General features: G+C 40.2%; 1 protein-coding gene and 1 long non-coding RNA gene across 3 annotated transcripts in view; both read right to left on the bottom strand.

Annotated features, from left to right (window-relative positions):
- ptprc (protein tyrosine phosphatase receptor type C) overlaps nucleotides 1–16,696 on the bottom strand; it is a 45,898-nt gene extending 29,202 nt beyond the window's left edge. Inside the window, exons 1-13 of one of the 2 annotated variants that reach the window (XM_063200833.1) lie at nucleotides 16,537–16,696; nucleotides 16,278–16,424; nucleotides 15,126–15,346; nucleotides 14,946–15,009; nucleotides 12,472–12,580; nucleotides 11,503–11,537; nucleotides 11,306–11,406; nucleotides 9,684–9,774; nucleotides 9,446–9,522; nucleotides 7,759–7,795; nucleotides 5,964–6,061; nucleotides 5,072–5,197; nucleotides 3,925–4,079 (exon numbers count right to left, since the gene is read on the bottom strand). In XM_063200833.1, the coding sequence (XP_063056903.1) occupies nucleotides 3,925–4,079; nucleotides 5,072–5,197; nucleotides 5,964–6,061; nucleotides 7,759–7,795; nucleotides 9,446–9,522; nucleotides 9,684–9,774; nucleotides 11,306–11,406; nucleotides 11,503–11,537; nucleotides 12,472–12,580; nucleotides 14,946–15,009; nucleotides 15,126–15,346; nucleotides 16,278–16,424; nucleotides 16,537–16,693 (1,418 nt within the window). In that variant the 5' untranslated portion in view covers nucleotides 16,694–16,696. Of the gene's footprint in view, nucleotides 1–3,924; nucleotides 4,080–5,071; nucleotides 5,198–5,963; nucleotides 6,062–7,758; nucleotides 7,796–9,445; nucleotides 9,523–9,683; nucleotides 9,775–11,305; nucleotides 11,457–11,502; nucleotides 11,538–12,471; nucleotides 12,581–14,945; nucleotides 15,010–15,125; nucleotides 15,347–16,277; nucleotides 16,425–16,536 lie in introns of both variants that reach the window. The other variant, XM_063200832.1, reaches the window with a different exon arrangement.
- A 5,353-nt stretch (nucleotides 16,697–22,049) lies between these two features.
- Nucleotides 22,050–22,500, bottom strand: part of LOC134450830 (uncharacterized) — a 3,622-nt gene continuing 3,171 nt past the window's right edge. Inside the window, exon 4 of the long non-coding RNA XR_010035157.1 lies at nucleotides 22,050–22,340. This is a non-coding gene — a long non-coding RNA (uncharacterized LOC134450830). The remainder of the gene's footprint in view (nucleotides 22,341–22,500) is intronic.

Here is a 22,500-nt window from a genome sequence, read left to right as displayed (position 1 = left end):
ATGCTATCATTTTCAAAACACTCAATCTATTCATTAGATTGAGAATAGTGAAAAGACAACATATTAAGTGTTAAAACCGAGAAAAAATATTGTTTTGGGGGACATATGTACTCATTTCTAATTTGAGAAATCCAACACGTCTCAAAAGAGTTGGGACGGGGACAATAAATGGCAGCAAATGTCGAGGAAGACTAAAAACAAAACAAAAGACAACACTTAACAGTTAAATACATTAACCGATGAGATGATTTTATATAAAAAACAGTGTTAATTCCTATCTTGGACATGATTTCACCAGCTTAAATGGTGGGTGTATTCCTTGTCATGTTTTGCAATGTTTTCCTTTCTGTAGTGCTTACAGTGTGACAGGTCTTGACCAAAAACCCACCATTTTATCACATGCTGGTCCTTATGATGGAGCCAAACTGTTAAAACATAGTAGAGAATGCAATTTGACCTTACTATGTGGCAGTAATCGAAGATCTCCCTTCAAAATATAATGCATGAGTGGCTTTTCATGCTATTAAAACCCATTTATACCATTTAGCACTGTATTTAACTCTACAGATGAGTGAGAACATCTTAACCAATGCACTACTGCATCCGCATGCCATCATGGAGGCTGACTTTTGAAGCTAGCACTAACACAAGTTGGATGGTCCATTTTCACTGTAGCACAGGATGTGCAATGCTCTATTATTGTCAAAAAGAATGGACTTCTACAACTTCTGCTGACTTCTGTAAGCAAAGGACAGTTTCCCATGTCTTCTGGGTCTATTTCAAGTGAGCTCAGGTGCTTAGGAGAATGTTAAACCCCTGTGTCATTTTCATGCATTAAGCATTCTTAATATGGTCAATTTTCAATAGCTCTAGCACTCCAGGAATTAGAGTGAGACTACAGCCAATATATATTTCATGATGTCATGAACCTATACAATGATTTTATTAACAAAAATATGTCTTATATACACTCAATCGTGGTAAATCAAAGGGAATTCAAAAATGTATGTAATAACTATGGTAATTATTCCCTTTGCATCTTTAATTCTGAGTGACTCAGCCTCTCTGTGATGATCTTATACCTGAACACCTATATTGTCCGTCAGTACAATTCATTTTGAAATGTTCTTCTTTGTTGTTTTATCTTATTTGGATGTTTACTAAATTTCACTGATCCCCGTCCCAACTCTTTTGAGACGTGTTGGATTTATCAAATTAGAAATGAGTACATATGTCCCCCAAAACAATATTTTTTCTCGGTTTTAACACTTAATATGTTGTCTTTTCACTATTCTCCATCTAATGAATAGATTGAATGTTTTGAAAATGATAGCATTTTGATTTTATTCACTGTTTACCAAACGTCCCAACTTCATCGGAGTTGGGGTTTGTAATGGAATTAATAATTCAGAATTAAAAACACAATGTAAACGCAGCCATAGTCCTGAATACTGCACATCATGTCTCAATGAACTGGTAGGTCATTGAAAGTCTTGTGACCACAAACTTCGGATGAAGTGTTATCTGTTTTTAAGATGCTACTGAGGGTTTCAGAAGTGACTTCAGAAGAACACAGCCCTCCTATCTCCTATGCTCGATAAGATGCTACTGAGGGTTTCAAGAGGTTCTGAGGTTTCCTTTTTGCAGTTTTCTGCACGCCATCACCATGGCAACAACCCCCCTCTCACACACACCCCACCCCCACCCCCACCCTCCACCCCCATCCCCCCCCACCCCCACACCCCATGTCTCTGGCTGTCAAGAGCATGCTACATGCATTCACATCAGTACACCAGAAAGTGTTGCAGGATCAAGATCTTTGATTACGCTGGCCCACTTCTGCTGTGGTGGCGCTGCTAAGGGGTGTGTGTGTGTGTGTGTGTGTGTGTGTGTGTGTGTGTGTGTGTGTGTGTGTGTGTGTGTGTGTGTGTGTGTGTGTGTGTATGTGCGTGTGTGTGTGTGTGCGTGCGTGCGTGCGTGCGTGCGTGCGTGCGTGTGTGTGTGTGTACCATAATCCCACCTGCAGGTACCATTATGGGTAGGCTGAAGAAGATGTAAAAGGGGTTGTTGTGTTTGTGTGTGTGTGTGTGTGTGTGTGTGTGTGTGTTAGGGGTGGTACGGTTCACAAATGTCACGGTTCGGTCCATATCACGGTTTCAAGGTCACGGTTTTCGGTTTTGTACGGTTCTGTTTTTTTTTTTTTTTTAAATAAAATGTATTATATAAAAATTAGAATGAAAATGTAAGCTTATCATGGGTATGTTGAATTTGACTTAATTTAACCCAACTGAAAGAGGAAAGATATCAATGATTTTAACATGCTTCCATTTATTTCACAAAAAGGGAGAACTAAGTCCTAACTTTTAAGTTGACAAATATTCAAATATTACATGCTATAACACATTTGACGTGTAAAAATAAAACAGCTACACTCCTGTAGACAATGGGACCATTAGGTCAGTGCAGTATGACTATTTTGGTTAATGACACACTGAGAACGAATTGGACTTTTATTTTGATACCGCTTTCTGCGAGTTTTGCGCTTATGAATCAGTTGCTTCCTATCATGAAACTGCCGGCCGTGAGAAGCATAGAAGTAAAATCAGAAGTCAAATTCAATTTTAAGTGAACAAGTGATAGGGTTATGTTATGTTAAAATGTGAAAGTTAAGGTAACAAATAATTTTAAAAGATCGTTTTTTTTAGAAGTGTATGCACAAGAATGTTTCACAAAACTCCTGTGAAGCTGAGCCTTTTAAAACAGTCAAATTTAATTGTTATAGTGTTAAACATCAATGTTAACTAGGCAACAGCACAAAGTCCCCTTCCGTCCATCAGAGTTTAACTGGCTACATATAATTAGGCCTACAGTTGATTGCAGTTAAGGACAGCGCAGTGAATCTGATGGATATGTTCAATTATCTCGCATTTTGCCGTCCGGAATCCCCATTCAATGCCACGTGGATATAGCCTACACTACTGTAACGTAAGTCATAGTCTACTTTGTTCTGCTAATCTGTCATTGTTTGTAAATTCATGTTCATTTAATTTAAAATGGTCAGCATAAAGGCTGGGAACAGTCACTTGCGCTAACGTGGAGAGAGAGGGGGGAGAGGGTGACCGACCTGCACTTGCTTGTAGGCTACTGTAGCCTAGTCAGCTGGCGCATGCTGTTACATTATGCATTTCAGTTGGCTGATAGAAATCAGTCTTTCCACACTCAATATCCTACGCAGTCTTTGTGTTTTATGCTTGTAAAAGTAGTAGGATTTTAATAGCGTCGTCCGCCGGTGGTCACTCTATTTTTTTTTTTTTGAAACCGTGGGCACCGTGCGGTTGCCCACTACCCCGTTCCGTGACATGCAAACCGTACCATGCCTAGTGTGTGTGTGTGTGTGTGTGTGTGTGTGCGTGCGTGCGTGTGTGTATATCCCACCTGCAGTGCACCACTATGGGTCCTCTGAAGAGGTTGCTGAATGAGTTGATGTGTGCGTGGGCATGTGTCCTGTGTGTGTGTGTGTGTGTGTGTGTGTGTGTGTGTGTGTGTGTGTGTGTGTGTGTGTGTGTGTGTGTGTGTGTGTGTGTGTGTGTGTGTGTGTGTGTGTGTGTGTGTGTGTGTGTGTGTCTGTCTTGTGTGTGTGTGCGTGTGTCTGTGTCTGTGTGTGTGTGTGTGTGTGTGTGAGTGTGTGTGTGTGTTCTGTGTGTGTGCGTGTGTCTGTGTGTCTGTGTGTGTGTGTGTGTGTTCTGCGTGTGTGTGTGTGTGTGTGTGTGTGTGTGTGTGTGTGTGTGTGTGTGTGTGTGTGTGTGTGTGTGTGTGTGTGTTCTGTGTGTGTGTGTGTGTGTTCTGTGTGTGTGTGTGTGTGTGTGTGTGTGTGTGTGTGTGTGTGTGTGTGTGTGTGTGTGTGTGTGTGTGTGTATACCCCACCTGCAGTGCACCACTATGGGTCCGCTGAAGAGGTTGCTGAATGAGTTGACGCGTCGTCTCAGCTTCAGGAGCAGGTGAGGCTCGCTTGGGACGCCGTGATCCGGCCAACTGGTGAACTGGATATGGGTCACCTCACGCTCAGCCTTGTCCTTACGCTGCACACACACACACACATGGAAACACACGCACACACACACACACACACACACACACACACACACACACACACACACACACACACACACACACACACACACACACACACACACACACACACACACAGCTGGTTATGCATTTGCACATAGACACACACACAAAGACGCCGTCACTTCACTCTCTGCAGACCTCTGCAGTCCTTATGCTGTGCACACACACACACACACACACACACACACACACACACACACACACACACACACACACACACACACACACACACACACACACACGTAACATGCGCATAAAGGGTCCATTTAATGGCGACCGAAATAAAGACGGGGATAGAGAGACACACGGCATGTTGATAACACATGAAGCAGGAAGTGTATAAATGCACAAATAGGTTTTCACAAGCACCATGGGCACACATGTACATGCATGAACACGCACACACACACACATACACACATGAACAGATGGGTGTGCGCGCGCACACACACACACACACACACACACACACACACACACACACACACACACACACACACACACACACACACACACAAGTGGTTGATGAGGCAGACCACATCTCCTAAGCTACAAGGCACTGAAACAATGCTTTAGCGCTTTATCACACATCATACAACTATTTCTGCTGTGCTATTTCTGTATGCAGAAAGAAAGAAAGAAAGAAAGAAAGAAAGAAAGAAAGAAAGAAAGAAAGAAAGAAAGAAAGAAAGAAAGAAAGAAAGACAAAGATAGAAAGGAAGAAAGAAAGAAATATTGAAACACAAAGATAGAAAGGAAGAAAGAAAGCAAGCAAGAAAGAAGACTCACGCAAAGAAACAGACAAATGTTAATGATGGTCGGATGGAGGATGATGTCTTGGTATAAAAGAAAGAAGGAAAGAAAGAAAGAAATACAGAAAGAAGGAAAGAAAGAAAGAATAAAGAAAGAAAGAAAATAATAAATGAAGAGTGAGACTGACGTTGATGATGGTGAGGTGGCGGATGATGTAGTCAGGGCAGGTGTCCTCCTTCTTGATCTTCAACACGAAGTCTCCGTAGATCTCCGTCTCGCGGTCCATGCTCGGCCAATACTGCGCACACTTGCTCTGTGGTACATGGAAGACATTCAGGTCATATGTGGACTCACACTGGACACAGACATACCTAAGCTACCTAAGTAGAGCCTTCATACAGTGGAATAACTGGTGTATCAAATGTGTAATATCGTGTGTATACTGCGAATGTAATTACATCATGCATTTAATTATACTTCTACTTCATACCACCTGGGCTAAAAGATGAATGTTACACTGCATGATCAGAGATGATGTGATATATCACTAAAGCTCACTGCTCGTAAATATCACATGGCAAGTTGTTGACACATCTAGTCCTCTTGCTGTTACATTATGTTTTCTTTTTTGCCATGCTTACTTTACAACAATTTGTTCCTCTTCTGCCAATTTGTACATTAAATACCCATTGGGTGCATATACACACATTTATAGACTCCTGTTGTGGTGTTTAATATACGTTACATTTCAACATTTAGACTGCATAAGCACTAGCCTGGGAACTCCTATACTGCCTTTGGTTCTACACAATCGTTTCGATCTGAAAGGCTAATCCCACTTGTGATTAGGTCTGGTGTTAACCAGGCAACATAAGCACCGCTAGTTGTGTGAAGATTTATTGTAACTAGGGAGACAGCGCAGATAGCGATTAAACACTCAACATATGGCAGACCTAACCCTGTTCCATCAATTGTAAACTTTGTTGCTGTGGTCATACACTAAGTAAGGTAATTTAATGTAATATGGTGCAATATAATGTAATGTAATGTAGTGCGAGGTAATGTAACATCCTCCTCACCCTGTTCCCCTCCTCACAGCGGGTAACCATGACGATGATGGAGGACTTCTGCTCCCAGACCATTCTCCAGAAGTCGGCCATCGTCTCCTCCTTGGGGCCTGGAGGGGTAATGTAATAACATGTCATGTAATGTAGCATAATGTCTAATGGAATGGAATGTAATGTAATAGAATGTATTCGTCTACTCCATGGGGCCTGAAGGGGTGAAACAACCTGTTAGGACAGGCTCACAGGGTCAGGTATTGACTTGCAATGTAATTTAATAGGATGTTTAAAGTGCTGTAATGTAATGTCTAATGTATTCTACACATGTAAGGGGCATCCGTGGCCTAGTGGTTAAGGAGATGGGCTTTAGATCAGAGGGTTCGAATCCCACCCTTCCACCCCTTATCTCACTGCATGGCCGAGGTGCCCTTGGCCTTGAGCAAAGCATGTAACGCCACACTGCTCCAGGGAATGTAACCAATGTAACCCTGTACTTAAAATAACTGTCAATCGTTCTGGATAAAAGCATCAGCTAAATGTAATGTAATGTAATGTAATATAATGTAATGTAATGGTCTCCTCCTTGGCACCTGGACGGGCAAGACAAACCATCAGGACACACACCCTCCCCAGATAATACTCGCTTGACCTTTCCAGACGTAAATTCCAGTCCAAAACATTTCCTTTCCATCTTACGCCTTAGCCAGGTGTTCTGGGAGGGCTTGAAGCTCGTTACCAGACAACAATCAGCCAATCAGTGAACAGGGGAGGGACAAGGGATGGGGAACGCATTTCAACTGAATTGGTGTCAAGATGCTATGCTGGAGCTTAACGTGTCCAAGACGAAGGACATGTGCATTAACTTTAGACTAAAAGCTCCAAACCCTACCCCTACCACGATAAATGGAAGCAACATAGAAATAGTACACCAGTACAAATACTTGGGGTCCATCATAGATGACAAACTAACTTTTAACAGCAACACTGATATGCTGTGCAAAAAAGGGCAGCAGCGACTATACTGCCTTAGGAAGCTGGCAAGGTTCCAAGTGGACAAGACATTAATGACTTTGTTTTATAGGTCTTTTATAGAATCAATTCATACATTATCTGCGATCTGTTGGTATGCCTTCCTTAATGTCAAGAGCAAGAATGCCATATCAAAGATTATTAAGGTTTGTAGCAACATTACTGGTGTTCAACAGAAAAGCATGACTGCGCTGTACGAGGAACAGGTAATAAGGAAGGCCGAATGTATTTTAGAAAATTACTCCCATCCCCTGCATAAGGAATTCCAGTTTTTACCTTCTGGTTCCCGTTTTAAATGCCCATTAGCTAGGACAAATAGATATAAAAATTCATTTTTACCCTCTGCTATTCAGCTGCTAAATTCCACTAGGAAGCATAGATAGCCATGAGTTGTATGTCTAGCTACTCTAAGCCCTACTCTGTAGATCTTTCTTTTAGATTACACATTTATCTTAACCCCTCCACCTTTTTATGCATTTTAAACGGTTATTTATGTCTGTTAAATGTTTTATGTGGGTGTGTGTGTGTGTGTGTGTGTGTGTGTGTGCGGGTGTGAGAGGTGTACCACCACTGCAAAACAATTGCCCATACTGGGACAAATAAAGGCTACTACTACTACTACTACTACTACTACTAACTTTAATGGAGTTCACCCCTCCCACCTGTAATTGCTTTTCATATCAGGACCAAATGTGAGCGATAGGGTAAAATATGATGCGCATTTCAATTGTCAACAAAGTTCAACCCATGTTTCTGTGCGTCTGCATTCCCCATTCCTCACCTTGGGCTGCAATGTACTTCTTCTGCTCTTTGAAGCCCTGTAGAAACACAGAGAACATATGCCCATAAATGTCCACAAATAATTGAGTCCAATGCAAATACCGGTACAAAGCAAAACAAAGTGAACAGACCTACGTAAGTACCGTAAACTTTTCGGGCCAGTCGACAAAAATTAAAGTGTTAACCCTCTAGCTACCAGAATTTTTTTTGAATAGGTCGGAATCCTACCAGGAATTCTAAGGAATTCTTTGGTCATATTCTAAATAATGTCAAATAACTTGAAAAGAAATGAAAAGTGTCAATTACAAGTTACTTTCATATTAAAGTAGAGAAAACACACTTTCAAATGGTATATCATTTATGGATAATTAATTGTTCAGTATTCCCATAGAGTGCCTTTGATGTGGATTAAATGATAAAAATATGATAAAATCCGATATTATCTAGGCCTATCTATCTATATATCTATATATTTAGGCCTATCTATCTATCTATCTATCGATCTCTCTATCCATCTATCTATCTATCCTTCCGTCTATCCATCCATCCATCCAGGGTCAAAGTTGAACAATGATCATGTGACGACAACAAATGTCGTTCACCCAAAAGTCCTGTTTTCAAGCGGTTTCAAGCGGTATAACTGTAATGGACTACAATAGCTAATAATGTTTGAACTAAACCATGCCAAAGACGTGTAAGGATAACCGTAGAAGTGTCCGCGATAGCAGACAGGACATGAATGGAGCTCTAGGAAGTTTCCCCTCCCAATTTGGCACAGGTAAGACGCGCCAGGCATCACCGACTTTGACCGGAATTGTGCTACAAACACCACGTTGGTAGGCTATTATTGTAAGTTAGCATTCAACTCAACGTCTTCGCGCATATTTTTTATGAAGGACAACGTGGAGTAGTAACAGTCCTTGACTGCTTTGCCAAAGCTGACACGCAAAATGAGTAGCCAATTGTTCCATGCTGCGCTTCCTTCACGATGCGCTGTTACGCAGAGCTGTCGCTGTAAGTTGTTCCAGGAAACTAAGATAGTTGGATACCAACATATGGTTTGACTCTGAAAACACACCGAAGACAGTTTACATTTTTAATATGTAGCGTGTAGACATCGGCTGGACAGTTGTGTTTGCTATTTAGGACCATGGCAGAACTTTTGAACACCAGTTGAACACCATCTCATAAGCCTAATAAAACAACATGATCTAAAAATAGCCTAAATAGTCATACACATGTGCTGTTGACCATGAAAATAGATCGAAGAGGGTTGGAAGTTTTCATATTTAGTGTATATTGGTTGTAGAAACAGAATGGTTGTGTTTGTAGCCATCCAATCTCGGACGGCCGTCATTTGAATTGACGGCAGATTGCCAAATCGCATAAAGCGGCGCATCTCGTAATAAAATCTAAAATACTGAAAAATAATATAATATAAACATATAGTTTTTATACTGAAAGTATATCGAGGAGGGTCTGTAATATTGAGCTAAAGTGTTTGAAAGCTGGAAAAACTGCATGATGACGGCCGTTCAGCTGTATTTTCATATGAAAATATTCCGGCCGGCCGCGGCCGTTCTGGTACAGATCCAGCCGGACGTTCACGGCCGTTATGGTAGCTAGAGGGTTAAATATGTAGATGCTTGCACAGAACTGAAACAACAGGTTTACATCGGTGGGTCTACCTCGATGAAGCTGGCGTTGATGTAGTCTGCGCCCGGCTCTCCCCCATTGCTAGTCAACTGGACTCGGTTGTAGTCGTCTAAAAATTGAAATCATTACACAGGTTACATTACCGTACACATTAGTGTTACACTGACTTTCTCTGCATGATCTGCTCTAATCATCACTTTAATTTGCTTGTCTTGCTTTGTTGGGCTTAAATATTCTTATCTGAATTATCATTGTACTGTATTTACTTACAAGGTAGGATGTCAACATAGCGGTTCTTGGCCTGGTTTTCCGGATTTTTGGCCACCTTCACCGTGAAGTTACTGAAGATCCTTGGAACACTCTGTAGACACCAGGAAAACATTAAGCAAAAAAAATTAACTAATAATCCATATGCTTTAATGGATGTTATGTATTCTAATTTGTTGTAATGAAAGGGTAATGTGATGTAATGTAATGCAATACAATGTAATGAAATGGAAGTAGTGAAGTGAAAGCCCATTGGGAAACTCTAACTCCCATTGTCATTGTGACACAACACTCCACAGCACACAAGTGAACACTGCGCACTGCACACAACAAAATTGCATTTATGCCTCATCCGTGCAAGGGGTATAGTTTATTGTTACAGGATTTACTGTAGCATAACGAGATATATGCCTGGTCTTACCATATAAAATACCCTTATACTAATTTTCAGGGTTTGGAGTTGCCTAATTGAGCACGGATGTCAAGTGGGAGGGGTGAACTGCCTTTAAGTTTAAAGGGACACTCCACCCATTTTGCATTAGGCTTTCCATTGATAGACACCCAGCCATACTTTTGAATGGTCTTTCAAAAATCTATCAATTCCCCCTGAGATAGGAGAAATCCGCATTCATCTCTTAACACTTCCTATGTCAATGATGTAAAAATGGTCTAATTGTCTACAATCTTGTCCTGGTGTTGGGGGGTGGGGTCAATTAACTGCAATGAGATCAGACCAATTTAGCCAAACCAAGTAGGATCACCTGTGAATGTCAAGTCTTGAAACGTGTGTCTCTCTCTTGCTATCATTTGACTCTGAAGAAGGTGTAGCAACACAGAAACGTTGGTCGCGTGTGTGCACAAAATAAAGTCTTGAAAACTAAGCTGCAGTGTGCTCCAGCTTCTCCTTTCCAGTGATGTCTGTCCCACTGTGATGCGCCTGCAAGCAGGGTTGCCAGATGAGGTTGATGATTTCCAGCCCAAAAAATGCTCAAAACCAGCCTAGAAGCTCAAAATCCCGCCCAATTCTATTGATTTCTATGGCTAAAATTGGGCGGGTTTTGCTGCTAAATGCCATTTTTACCCGCACACGACCATCCTAAGCAGCCCAATTGGGCGGGAAACAGCCCAATCTGGCAACACTGCCTGCAAGCTGAGGGAGGGATGATGCATAGAGTCCCAAATAACTGGGTGTGGCCTGTGGAACTTGAGCATTGCAGTGCATTATGGGGATTGTTGTCACAAATCCACAAGCACTAAAAAGTCATTTTCTGCCTTTTCTTGGCCAAGAAGGCACCAAATTAGAAATGTATGTTACTATTCTACTATACATGTGACCCACTTTCAGTAACATATTCATGTCTCCACCGGTGGAATGCCCCTTTAAGTGTAATGTAATGTAATCTAGTTCAATGTAATGTAGTGTATAGTGTAATGTAATGTAAATATAGGACATGTAGTATAATGAAATGTAATGCAATAGAATAGGATACAATGTAATGTAATGTAGTATGATGCAATGTGATGTACTGTAATGTACTGCTCACCTGAAGCTCTGTCAGGAAGAGACGGCACTCACAATGTAGTGTGATGTAACACAATGTAATATAATAATATGTATTGCTCACCTGAAACTCAGCCAGGAACAGACGTCCCTCGTCGGCGATCTTCTTTTTGTAGACGTCCAGCAGGGTTTCCGCGGCGATGGGCTCGACGGTCATGAGGGGATCTGCGGGGGATGGGATGGTCAGCAGGGGCTGAGCGTTCACACAGTACGTCCTATAGAGGTTTCATACACACACAGCTGTTATAGTACACTACTCACTTGGGGCCAGCGGGATCACCTCGTCTGGATGGTCACTGCAAAAACACACCCAGACTTTATGATGACGAGGATACAGTAGAGTAATAATGATACTTATACTGATATTAGGATTATTGCTACATGTACTCATTCTACAACTACAACTACTATTACTACTACTACTACTATTACTACTATTACTACTACTACCAACAACAACAAAAGCAAAAACAATAATAATAACGATATCTGAATAGCACAATTAATACAACATACAGCTCAGTTCAAGTGCTTGGACAGAGTGCCTCACACAGGTCCTTTAAGATAAGTGACCTGTGCACTGTGGTGAGATAGATGTATCATATTCATGATGCCTTCTTATAAATTCAAGTCTTCAATTTTCTTTTGTTTCAAACATGACGAAGTTGTATCCTTTACTTGACATGTAAAGGTAAGCATATGCTAAATGTAATGTAATGTTATGTAATGTATAACGTAACATGTTTCGATGGTGTTACTTCTGTCTTCATCAGAGGGTCATATCTCACATGTGACCCTCTAAGCCTGGACGGAAGTTACACTGTTTAAACATATCATGTCATTTTTCTTAACGCACCCCCTTACCTGTGTCGAACACAAGCCGCGCACCCCAATCCCAAACGTCTTCATGTTTATAAACTCTGAAAACTGATTTAAGTGATTAAATACAATGATTCTTGCTGGAGACATTAACCCATACCTTAATCATTTTACATGGGGACCAATACATGTGTTAATTTGGTTTTGATTTGCTCTAATTATAACATTCACAAGCAGAATTTAGGTAAATCCTCAACAAAAATATATCCGCGCACTCCCTGAAATGTCTGGCGCACCCCAGGTTAAGAACCACTGAGGTAAAGGGTAAAACTTTGACATGTCTGACACAAAATAAAACTAGAGATTGTGGCAGGATGTTGGGTTTTGCAGAAGGTGACTGAAGGGACTTACTTATTCCTCTGCTTCTGGAGGACGTAGATCTTGTAGAGGACGAAGAGTAGAGCAATGGAGGTGAGGATGATGAGAAAGGCTAGCACGCCAATCAGAGCCTTATCATTATCTATGGTAGAAGAGGAATAGACATAGGTTATTATCTAGATGAGTAATAGACGATTATCCAGAAGAGGAATAGTCTAGACATAGCTGGTCAGAGACTTATTATTAACGAGGAGAGGAATAGACATGATCAGAGCCTCATCATTATGTAGATACTGTGTTTTACTGTCATTTTCTAGTAGAGTAGTAGAGATATGGGTCATTTCCACTGCCCCTTTTTCTACCCGGTACAGCTCAACACAGCACAACCCGGCCACCACTTGTTGCTTTTCGATGGTGCATGACACAGCTCGATTCAGCTCGAAAACCAGCTGATCGGCGGAAATGAGCTGAGCGGGTCTTCCACTGACAACTACTCAGAATCCATGCCAGTTCGTCCTCACCGGTGAATAAAAAAAATAATCATGGCGGCCACCAGATCACGTCTATTGGAATACTCTTTGGTTTGACACTGTATTACTCTGATATGAGAATCGAATGCAGAAATCAACATTATAGTATCCAAATATGATGTTGCTGAATTTGAAACTACTGTATTTATAGCCTACTTTGATAGGTGAGTTATCTGTCGGCCTTACATTATAGTCAACTATCACTATTCGCTACCTAGTGAAGTAGCTATTAATTTACAGTCAGTAGTAGATAGACAAGAGATACTGTACATCAGTGCCATTACCCAGAACAGACTCGAGGTATTTTACTGTCATTTTGTGGCTACCTAGAGCACAGTTTGCTGTCATTATGAGTAGACATACTGTAGTTTACTGTCATTATCTTGTGGAGTAGAAAAGTAAAGATATGTTGCTGTGATTATTTGATAGAGTGGTAGAGTTCAGAATACAGATAACGTGTTGGCATTATCAAATTATGAAGTTGCAGACTAGAGCCACAGCATTCTCATTATTTAATAGTAGGCCTAGAATAGCAGAGTACGTCACATTATTATGGCAGTATTACAGTATATATTAACTGTGCCTTATCGTCTAAATCTAATGACAGAATAAAAATAATTTTAATACATTCAATTAATACATTATCCAGGGCCTATCTAGGGTCAATAAGAGGGCCTTTTACTTTGAAACCCAACATTTGTTTTAGGTCACATGATTAAGAAATTAACACAGGAAGCCCTTTTTCATCACCTTCTTTGGTGTGTGAAGGTCATCACTTGAGGCCTCCCTAAATCAAGGTATTACTAACACCTCACCCCAAAATATTGTTTAAAAAAGAATAAAAAACGATATCTATTATTACGTAAACTGTTATTTTTCCTCATTAAAACAACTTGAGATGTGAAGATTTTTTTGCAAATGGTTAAGTGTAATTGTTGTCATATGGCAACTACATGCAGTAATGGAACAACAATGTTGACCATTCACCCCAATTAACCCCATTGGAATGACTTATGCCGCATTCACATACAATACTCACTTCTCACTCACTCACCTACTTGCCACTCGCTCTTGGAACATTTGTTAAACGTTCCCGTGGCTTTAACTGCCAATGCACAAGCAAGAAGTAGGCTACTAAACTCGGCATTCCAATTGGTTACTCACCTACTAGCCTCGCTCGTAGTTAAAACATTTTGTAATTCGGAGTCTACCCACATGGCATCGCTTGTACTCTCCTTGCCTACTCGCCTCACTGGAACACATAGACATTCTATTGACTTCAGTCATTGAGCGAGTAACTACCAGTAGCAGCGATGTGTCTGTAGATTTAGAACGATTAGCATGAAACTATATTTACACAATTTTCTAATTATTTTGTGCATGTTTAATCCAAAAATGCATTGTTAATGTTTGCAAATCAGTGTAAACAACCTTTTTGGCAGCTTTCATGTCTGTAAACAACCTTTTTGGCAGCTTTCATGTGTGTACATGTCTATGGGCCGTATAGTACACATCTACATTCTGCTGTTTTACCAAAAATAGCTTCACTTAATACTAAAAATAAGTATTTTTATATTTATGTCATGAATTTAACATTTGGAAATTATATATTAACGACTGCATATAGTTGCAACATGGCAACAATTTGCAAGAAAATTAACAAAAAATTAAAAATATTATTATTTTTAAAAAAATCTATTATTTAACTCATTTTAACACCAAAAAAGCACTGAAACATTTTTTACACTGTTAATATAATAATTCATGCAGTAGAGGGCTAGTTGTTAAGAAAAGTAGAAATACTTATTCATACCGGGAGTAATGAAGGAGAACATTACACACATTTACACACATTTACACACATATACCTGTACACATATCACAAATACAGTAGGCCTATTATCTGCAAAAGAGAAATAGGCCCTATACATTTTATAGGACAGATATGAAGGTATTACAGTGACATGCAAAACTTACAGCTTGTAGACGCTTTATGGGTCTGTGGCATCGATTTATCTCCCTGGCCGTTTACAGCTACAATCTGTTAAATGAAAGATGCATTCATGTTTGTATACATCTACAGTATACAGTACAGTATTCATGCACTATATGGATAACATTTTTCATAACATAACATTTTTAAGGAGTGGTACATACCGATATTTCGTACACAGTTGAATAGCTAAGGCCATCAAATAAAAAATCACATGGTTGGCCTTTTGACTTCTTGGCCTCTTTCTTCCCAGGATTTAATGTTGCTTCAAAATGTCCACTTGGACCATTCCATTTCGGTGTAACACATTTAAAGTGCAGATCATTGTTTTGGGGTGCATCCACTGAATAGACAGTATGATCACTATGTTTTGGAAACATGGGCTCTACAAAAGAACAAAATCAAAGTCACACGCACACTTTTAGTCACGCTTCATTATCAGCTTGAAGCCCTCTTTATAAACTGATTTGGCTTTTGTGAAAAACAAAACCATTCACCTCATCCAATCCCCAATGCTTAATATGCTCCTCAAAGGGTTACAAAAAGCTAATTGTTGGCAAATTATTTAAAATTAAAATTCGACCAATGATTTGAGTGTGGTTGATATTGCTATTTATGTTACTTGGTTCCACAAACCTCCACCAGGGCCCTTTGGGAGCTTACAGAGTTGGAAAGAAACAGGCCCAGACAAAAACAGTGGCTCGCATTGAGGAATCAGGCATTGGCGCTCAACTGAATTGTCAAATACTATGCCACATAATTGATTCTTTAACATATGAACAGAAAACGCTTCAAAACAAATTAATTTGTGGTGGCAAGGGTATGCCTTCTGAAAATGAATCCAATGTAGATCGCGAGATAGATAGCGACAGTTATTTTGATACAGGGTATTGGTTATAGTCCCTGGAGCAATGTAGGGTTAGGTGCCTTGCTCAAGGAAAGAAGAGTGTAAGGGATTGGTAAGGGTGGGGATCGAACCTTCCACCTTGTTACCTACAGTCTATGTAAGCATTACACCACAGCTGCCCTACAGTATGTGCTGTATGTGTGGAGCTAGGGTGAACCACATTCATCTGATGAGAGCAAGGTTAATTGCTATTTACAGTAGGCTACATACTGCTTGTCTAAAGATGTCAAGCGTAAACCATTACAACAGAGCCCTTTTACACCATAGGCCTACTTCTTGGCCCGTACATCTCAGCTCTGGCTAATCAGCTGACACAACTGGTCATCATGCATCTACTGACACCTTTGAAGGAGGGCATTTAAAAGACTTAACAATACAGTTTGACAAGAAGTACACAAACACAACTTACTGTCAGTTTTAGTTGTGAAATCTATGTCCACAGATTTCTGAAGAGTTTGCACTTCTGCTGTGTCATTGAACTTAAACTGTGGGGTCACGGTGCAGGTGTAGGCAGTGAAAGGTTCCATACCACTCACAGTATTTGACCTTGAGTATACTGAAAAATAAATTTGAAAATTGACGTAATTATCACTGTTCGCATCCTGATAGTGTGTTTTATTAAAGTTACTTTTCAATTATATGTTATTTCATGGTATAAGAAAACATACCTTCTATGTTGCTGTTGTGCTTTTTTGTACATGTGGTGTTAGAAGTGAAACCAATCCCAAACTGCTGGCAAGATGAAGGGGTTTTGATATCGAGGGTGATTGATGTGCTTGACTTGCTGACCTCGCTTACTGCAACATTAACCTCTATAACGGGCATGAGCAGATCTCTCAGTTAGCCATGATGCAGAAAAAGACATGCTGCTTGCCAATGCGCATATTATTATTTGAAGAGTTCAGATGCAAAGCCCCATACGTGCCATTTCAGAAAATAATCTTAATTCATTTTTATTTAATACAAAGCTATCAAAATTGCATATCCTTTAATTTTATTTAAGTAATATAACTATTAATATGTATTAACAAGTACATGAATGCAAACCAAACCAACAACGGGGTTCTCTAAAAATATAGAAGTGCAGGTCTTCAGAAATGGAGTTAGGGGGTTTTGCATCTGAACTCTACATTTGTTGTTTTACTAAGATTTGTTGTGATATTTTTTTGAATTAGGAGAATGCAGTTGAGTCCGCAACTCCCATTTAGCTTTTTACTCTTCCCAGTGAACATATCTGCAGAAAACATTCACTGGGAATAATAAAAAAACCACCATGAGAGCAAGTGTGGGGACATTCAACTTTATTTTCATAGTTGTCTGATCCTTTTGTCCTGCACCTGCTATTTGTATGTGTGCCCCTCTATCTCTTTAATACATATAATAATAAAAAATATATGAAGAGCTTGATAACTAAATGATGTATAGGCCTACTTTGTTATTGGCCATTGCATTGCATTGCATTGCAAAATGCATTTTACATAGCCTAGATTTAAAAAGTATGTTCTCAAAATATTTGAATGGCAAGAATTCACACATAATTGATATGGTCTGAACATTCATTTCCAATAAATAAATGCAAAAGTCAAAAAATGGGGCTTACGTTATTTAGCAAAAACAACTCTTAATATACATGTAACTTAAATTGAATACACAATATTTATCTATAAATTGTATTTATTAGATAAATAAATACATAAATACACACACACACTCCTCAAAGTGACAATGATTGGATTTAAATAATGAAAGAAAAACCTCACCACATTCAATTTCAGCCACAATTTCCTTTGTTATATTAAAACCAGTTGTGTTGTACGTTCCAGTGCAGTTGTAACTTTGGAATGGCTTATAGTCTTTATGTGTTAGATATGCATCTGTAAAGTGAATATTAAAAACACAGTTACCATTAAGCAAGTTAATAACACAACAAATTAATGCCTTTTAATCAAAATAAAGTCTTCCATACCTGTACAACTGAAACTAAAATTCTCCTGGGAACAGTCCTCTGGCATCTTGTCCCATGTAATATTGGGTGGGACGTTGTTGTCAGGTTTCAATTCCAAATTTCCAACTGCAAAAAGGTGCATACAGATCATCATGCTGCTCATAATATATTCTTTAAATACTGCATTGTTTAGATGTTTGTTGTCAGCACAAATAGCACTAATTCATCGATAGACTATGTTTCGTGCATGGTCATCAATCTGCTACATTTAATTGTGCTCGATAATCATCTAAGCATGATGAGTCAATCAACTTACAGATGTATTCAGATAGCTTGGTATGGTTTGATGGTAGGATTCGACAACGTGCATTGCCTTTACTGACAGTGACATGAAATGTGTACCAGCTACATCGTTTCAGTGACATGAGCTTATGTAAGCTTCCACTGAAGGATTCAACATCTTCATGTGTAGAATTATAAAAATGAACCATGTACAGGTCCGGCTCGGGCGAGGGAGTGGGAGTGGTCATCGGGGCAGCTGTGACCAGAGAACCATTAGTCACAGAGCTGGTATTTAAAGAGGCATCAGTGATGGCATTTGCAGTGGAAGTGGGCACTATGTTGGTATTGGCACTGGTGGACTGGTCAGTAGCAGTGGCATTTCCAGTTGGGGCAGGCAATGTGTTGACCTCATCCTTGGTGTTTTCGATGCTTATCCTCACACCACCACTAATTCTTGATATCGAAAACTGTCCTGTGGTGGTCAGAAAATCAGTTAATTATGGATGTGAAATTACATGAGATGATTCACACTTGATGTTGATGGTGACAATCGTTAGGGCCTACTGGACTTTCCCACTTTCACCATGATTTGACAATATCACTTACTGTCTGAACACACTTGTAATGGAGGAGCTGAAACACAGAAGCCACATTAGGCTCATTAATAGCAGTACAATGCATGTCCACTATAATGCAAATGTATACCCTTTTCTGAGTTGTCTACAATGAAATAGAGTGGTCCTCACCGTTTGCTGCTGTCTACATTATTGAGCTAATTTGGATTTTGTCTTAACTGGCTTTAGAATGGCCATCTATGGGGATGTCCATATGTTCTCAAAACCACCCTAAACATGTATTATCAAGAATGTGCAACTCATCAAGTTTTAATTGGTGTTCACTGGCATTCATAGTTCAAAAAAATGTATTAAAGGTGCACTGCATTATATTTTTAGTAGTTTATTTCCAGAATTCATGCTGCCCATTCACGAATATTATAGTAGGCCTAAGGTCGCCAAATTCCGCCCACTTCACTGATCACTTCACTGAAAACGTGAAAATATCACTCTTTCAAATACTATTTAATTATGCTATCGTATATTTTTGGATAGTGGCAACTGTGTAGATGAGGTAATGAGCAATATTCGCTAACATTGGTAGCCCTTTCTATCGTAATTTGGCGATAACGTCCAGCATGTCCACAATCTAGTTTCAGCACAATTCACCGGCAAAAGGCTCCCAATTCCGACCGCTTGATTTCAGGTCACATCTGTATTTCCGTTACTGTTTATTATTCTTTCATGCTGTTGTGCTGATTTCGTTCGCACTTGTAGTCCTGGCTTTACCGATACAGGAGCTGTGATTAGTTTGGTTGTTGTTGTGGAAACGGTTGAATAATTTTGGTCCTAAAGCGAAACAGGGAAGAGTTTTTAGCCAGAATGTCGTCATGAAATTAAAGTTCCATGCTGCCGTTACGACACCCTTCATTAGAATACTGTTTATGGCCGTTTGACTCGTTTTTAAATGTCATCACCGTTTCAAATTGGAAGCATACAAGCTCCGTATCATGTCGATATCCATTCCTGACTTAAACAGTGGATACATAATTAACTAGAAATGCACCCAGAGTGTGCAGACCTCCGCCAAGGAAGTTAAGTTTGTTTTTAGACACATACAGTAGGATATTTGTGTCATGCTGTGGTGTCATTTATATGCAGGTTTATACACATCATTAGTGTGTTCAGAGAATTAAACAATCAAGTTGTAACTAGATTATATGTGTATTTTTAATAATTACCATGTCCTTGATTAACTGTGGTCTGTTTTGTTCACCTGTGATTGTGGTATTGGCAAAGTGCTACATGCTATAGGCCTATTGTGAACTTACTATGCACTGCACTTATTTAAGGTCAGAAGTTGCTGGTCACTGTTAAACGGTTTTGATGATTGGCAGCATGCCCCATTACCATTTAAAATTTCACAGCTATCATTTGGCGATGGTACTTCATTAATTTAACATCATTGTCAACCAAAATGATCTGCGGTCACTGTCCATCTCGCAGCAGTGCACTTCCACTTCACACATAGGGTATTTTAGGCAGCAGTAGGCCTAATTAATTTCACAGGACTATTTGTTAAATTCAACGAGGGTGTAGCCAAAAGGGTGCCTGCTGATGAGCAACTTTTTAGGTTGATAGCACTGGTTTTGGAGCTGGCGCCAAAGGGGACAGTCCTTTTCCTTATTGCTTTGGCGCAGCTTAGGCACTCCCGATTGGAATATTCGCCGGTGCTCGGCTATTATGCATGCTGCCGGGCTTTCTGATCTCTGTCCATCTCGCAAACAACTTGGGGTTATCTGTAAATGTAGCGAAGGGGATGTAATAAATTTCACCAGCATTGTGAACGTACAGTCATAAATTATTTTGGCAGTGGTAGCCTAATTAATTGGACAGCATTGTGAACAAGGGTGCCTGCTGATGAGCAACTTTTTAGGTTGATAGCACTGGTTTTGGAGCTGGCGTCAAAGGAGACAGTCCTTTTCCTTATTGCTTTGGTGCACACCCGATTGGAATATTCGCCGGTGCTCGGCTATTATGCATGCTGTCGGGCTTTCTGATCCCTGTCCATCTCGCAAACAACTTTAAATGTAGCGAAGGGGATGTAATGAATTTTACCAGCATTGTGAACGTACAGTCATAAATTATTTCGGCAACGGTAGCCTAATTAATTCGACAGCATTGTGAACCTAAGTCACAGTCCACAACAGCATTGTGAACTTAGGCTACACGATCACATATTCCATATTTTTGACAACGTAGTTAATTCGACAGCATTGTGAACCAAAACGACCTGCGGGAGTGGTCACTGTCCATCTCGCAACACCAATGATAACATGCGGACCAACACAATCACAAATTCCATATTTTTGGCAGCAGTGGTAATTAATTTGACAGGATTGTTTCCTGCCTGCGGATGAAGGCTGCATGCGGATGAACAACTTTTTAGGTGAAATGCACTTCGTGTTGGAGCTGGCGCGGCAAAGGAGAGTCTCTCCCTCTTCCTTATTGTTGCTGAGAAAGGCGCAGGCATGCCGGTGCTCAGTGCTCACCGTGCGCACCTTGTGGCAGGCAGTGAAATAGCAGCGAACGAACGAACGAACAAACACAGACCAGAACGAGCGAACGAACGAACACAGACAACACACAAACCCAGGCGATCACATACCACCTGGCGGAGGTAACTATCATCACTTATAAGTAGGCGGGCGGAATTGGGGGACGGGCGAAATTAGGCGACTTGGCTATACCTTTTTCATGAATACTTACCACTACCATCAAATTCTAAATATTTATAATGACTGGGAAAATTACACTTTTCATACATGAAAAGGGGGATCTTCTCCGTCGTCCTAGCCGAGTAAACCAGCGCCACCCGCTGGACGCCAATTTTTTTTGGCTGCGAGTGGTCTGGCCTCGCATCGTTTGAGTGGTCTGCCAGGCTTGCCAAGAATCTGGCCAACCAATCTCAGCGCAGAGATTTGTTTTGAATCAAAGCGGGCAGCGTTTTGAGGGAGTGACGACGAAGCTTGCAACGCCGTTGGGAAAGCATATCCACGAGAAAGATAGTGCTGATTGGTCAGAGCGCCGGCCTATAGGCACAGGCACGGGTTGAAAGACAACGGGTTGTTCTCATCAACAATCTTCGGATGTACTATTCATTGGGGCCAGGCTAAATTACACATCCAATCTCACATTTAGGCTGGTTTATCAGGCAGCTACCATTGTCCCCCCTTTTGAATTTCCAGATATACACATTTGTAAAAGTTAAAGTTTACTTTGGTCATACTCGAAATTATTTCATTATTTAGTAAATATTCATGAAAAGATCAAATTTGGTAGTAGACAGCCAGCACAATTTCAATGAGCAGCACAGTTGCAATACCTACTCTGACCACCATCCTACACAGTGCACCTTCGTCTGTCGTGTTTTAATTGGCATTGTGTACATTTTTTTTTCCTTTCTTTCACAAAATGACAAAATGCTAAAACATGACAGAGGCAAAATTTCACTTTCAAATTTGTTAACAGTGACCCTAACCACTTGATGAAATGCATACTTTTGTCACCAGAGAGTATAAGTACCAATATCGGGGGTAGCAAACCCGTAAGCTTTTCAGATGAGAGCATACCTGTGGATGCAGGGATGAAGGGATTGCAGTGGTGGCAGCGTATGTGGCATTTTCAGAATCTGTGAACCAATCGTAAGGGCTTTCCATTAGGACATCTTTCCTTCATTTCAAAATTACAGCATGCACATTTTATTCTCCTAAATTGACACCCAAAGCGCTTACTTGGCAGTTAGATGAAGTTAAAGTTCAATTCAATTCAGTTTATTGGGACCATGTACA

Source organism: Engraulis encrasicolus, chromosome 6 (genome assembly GCF_034702125.1).
Source record: "Engraulis encrasicolus isolate BLACKSEA-1 chromosome 6, IST_EnEncr_1.0, whole genome shotgun sequence".
NCBI classification, from domain to species: Eukaryota; Metazoa; Chordata; class Actinopteri; order Clupeiformes; family Engraulidae; genus Engraulis; species Engraulis encrasicolus.
This window is presented reverse-complemented; position numbering and strand designations above follow the sequence as displayed.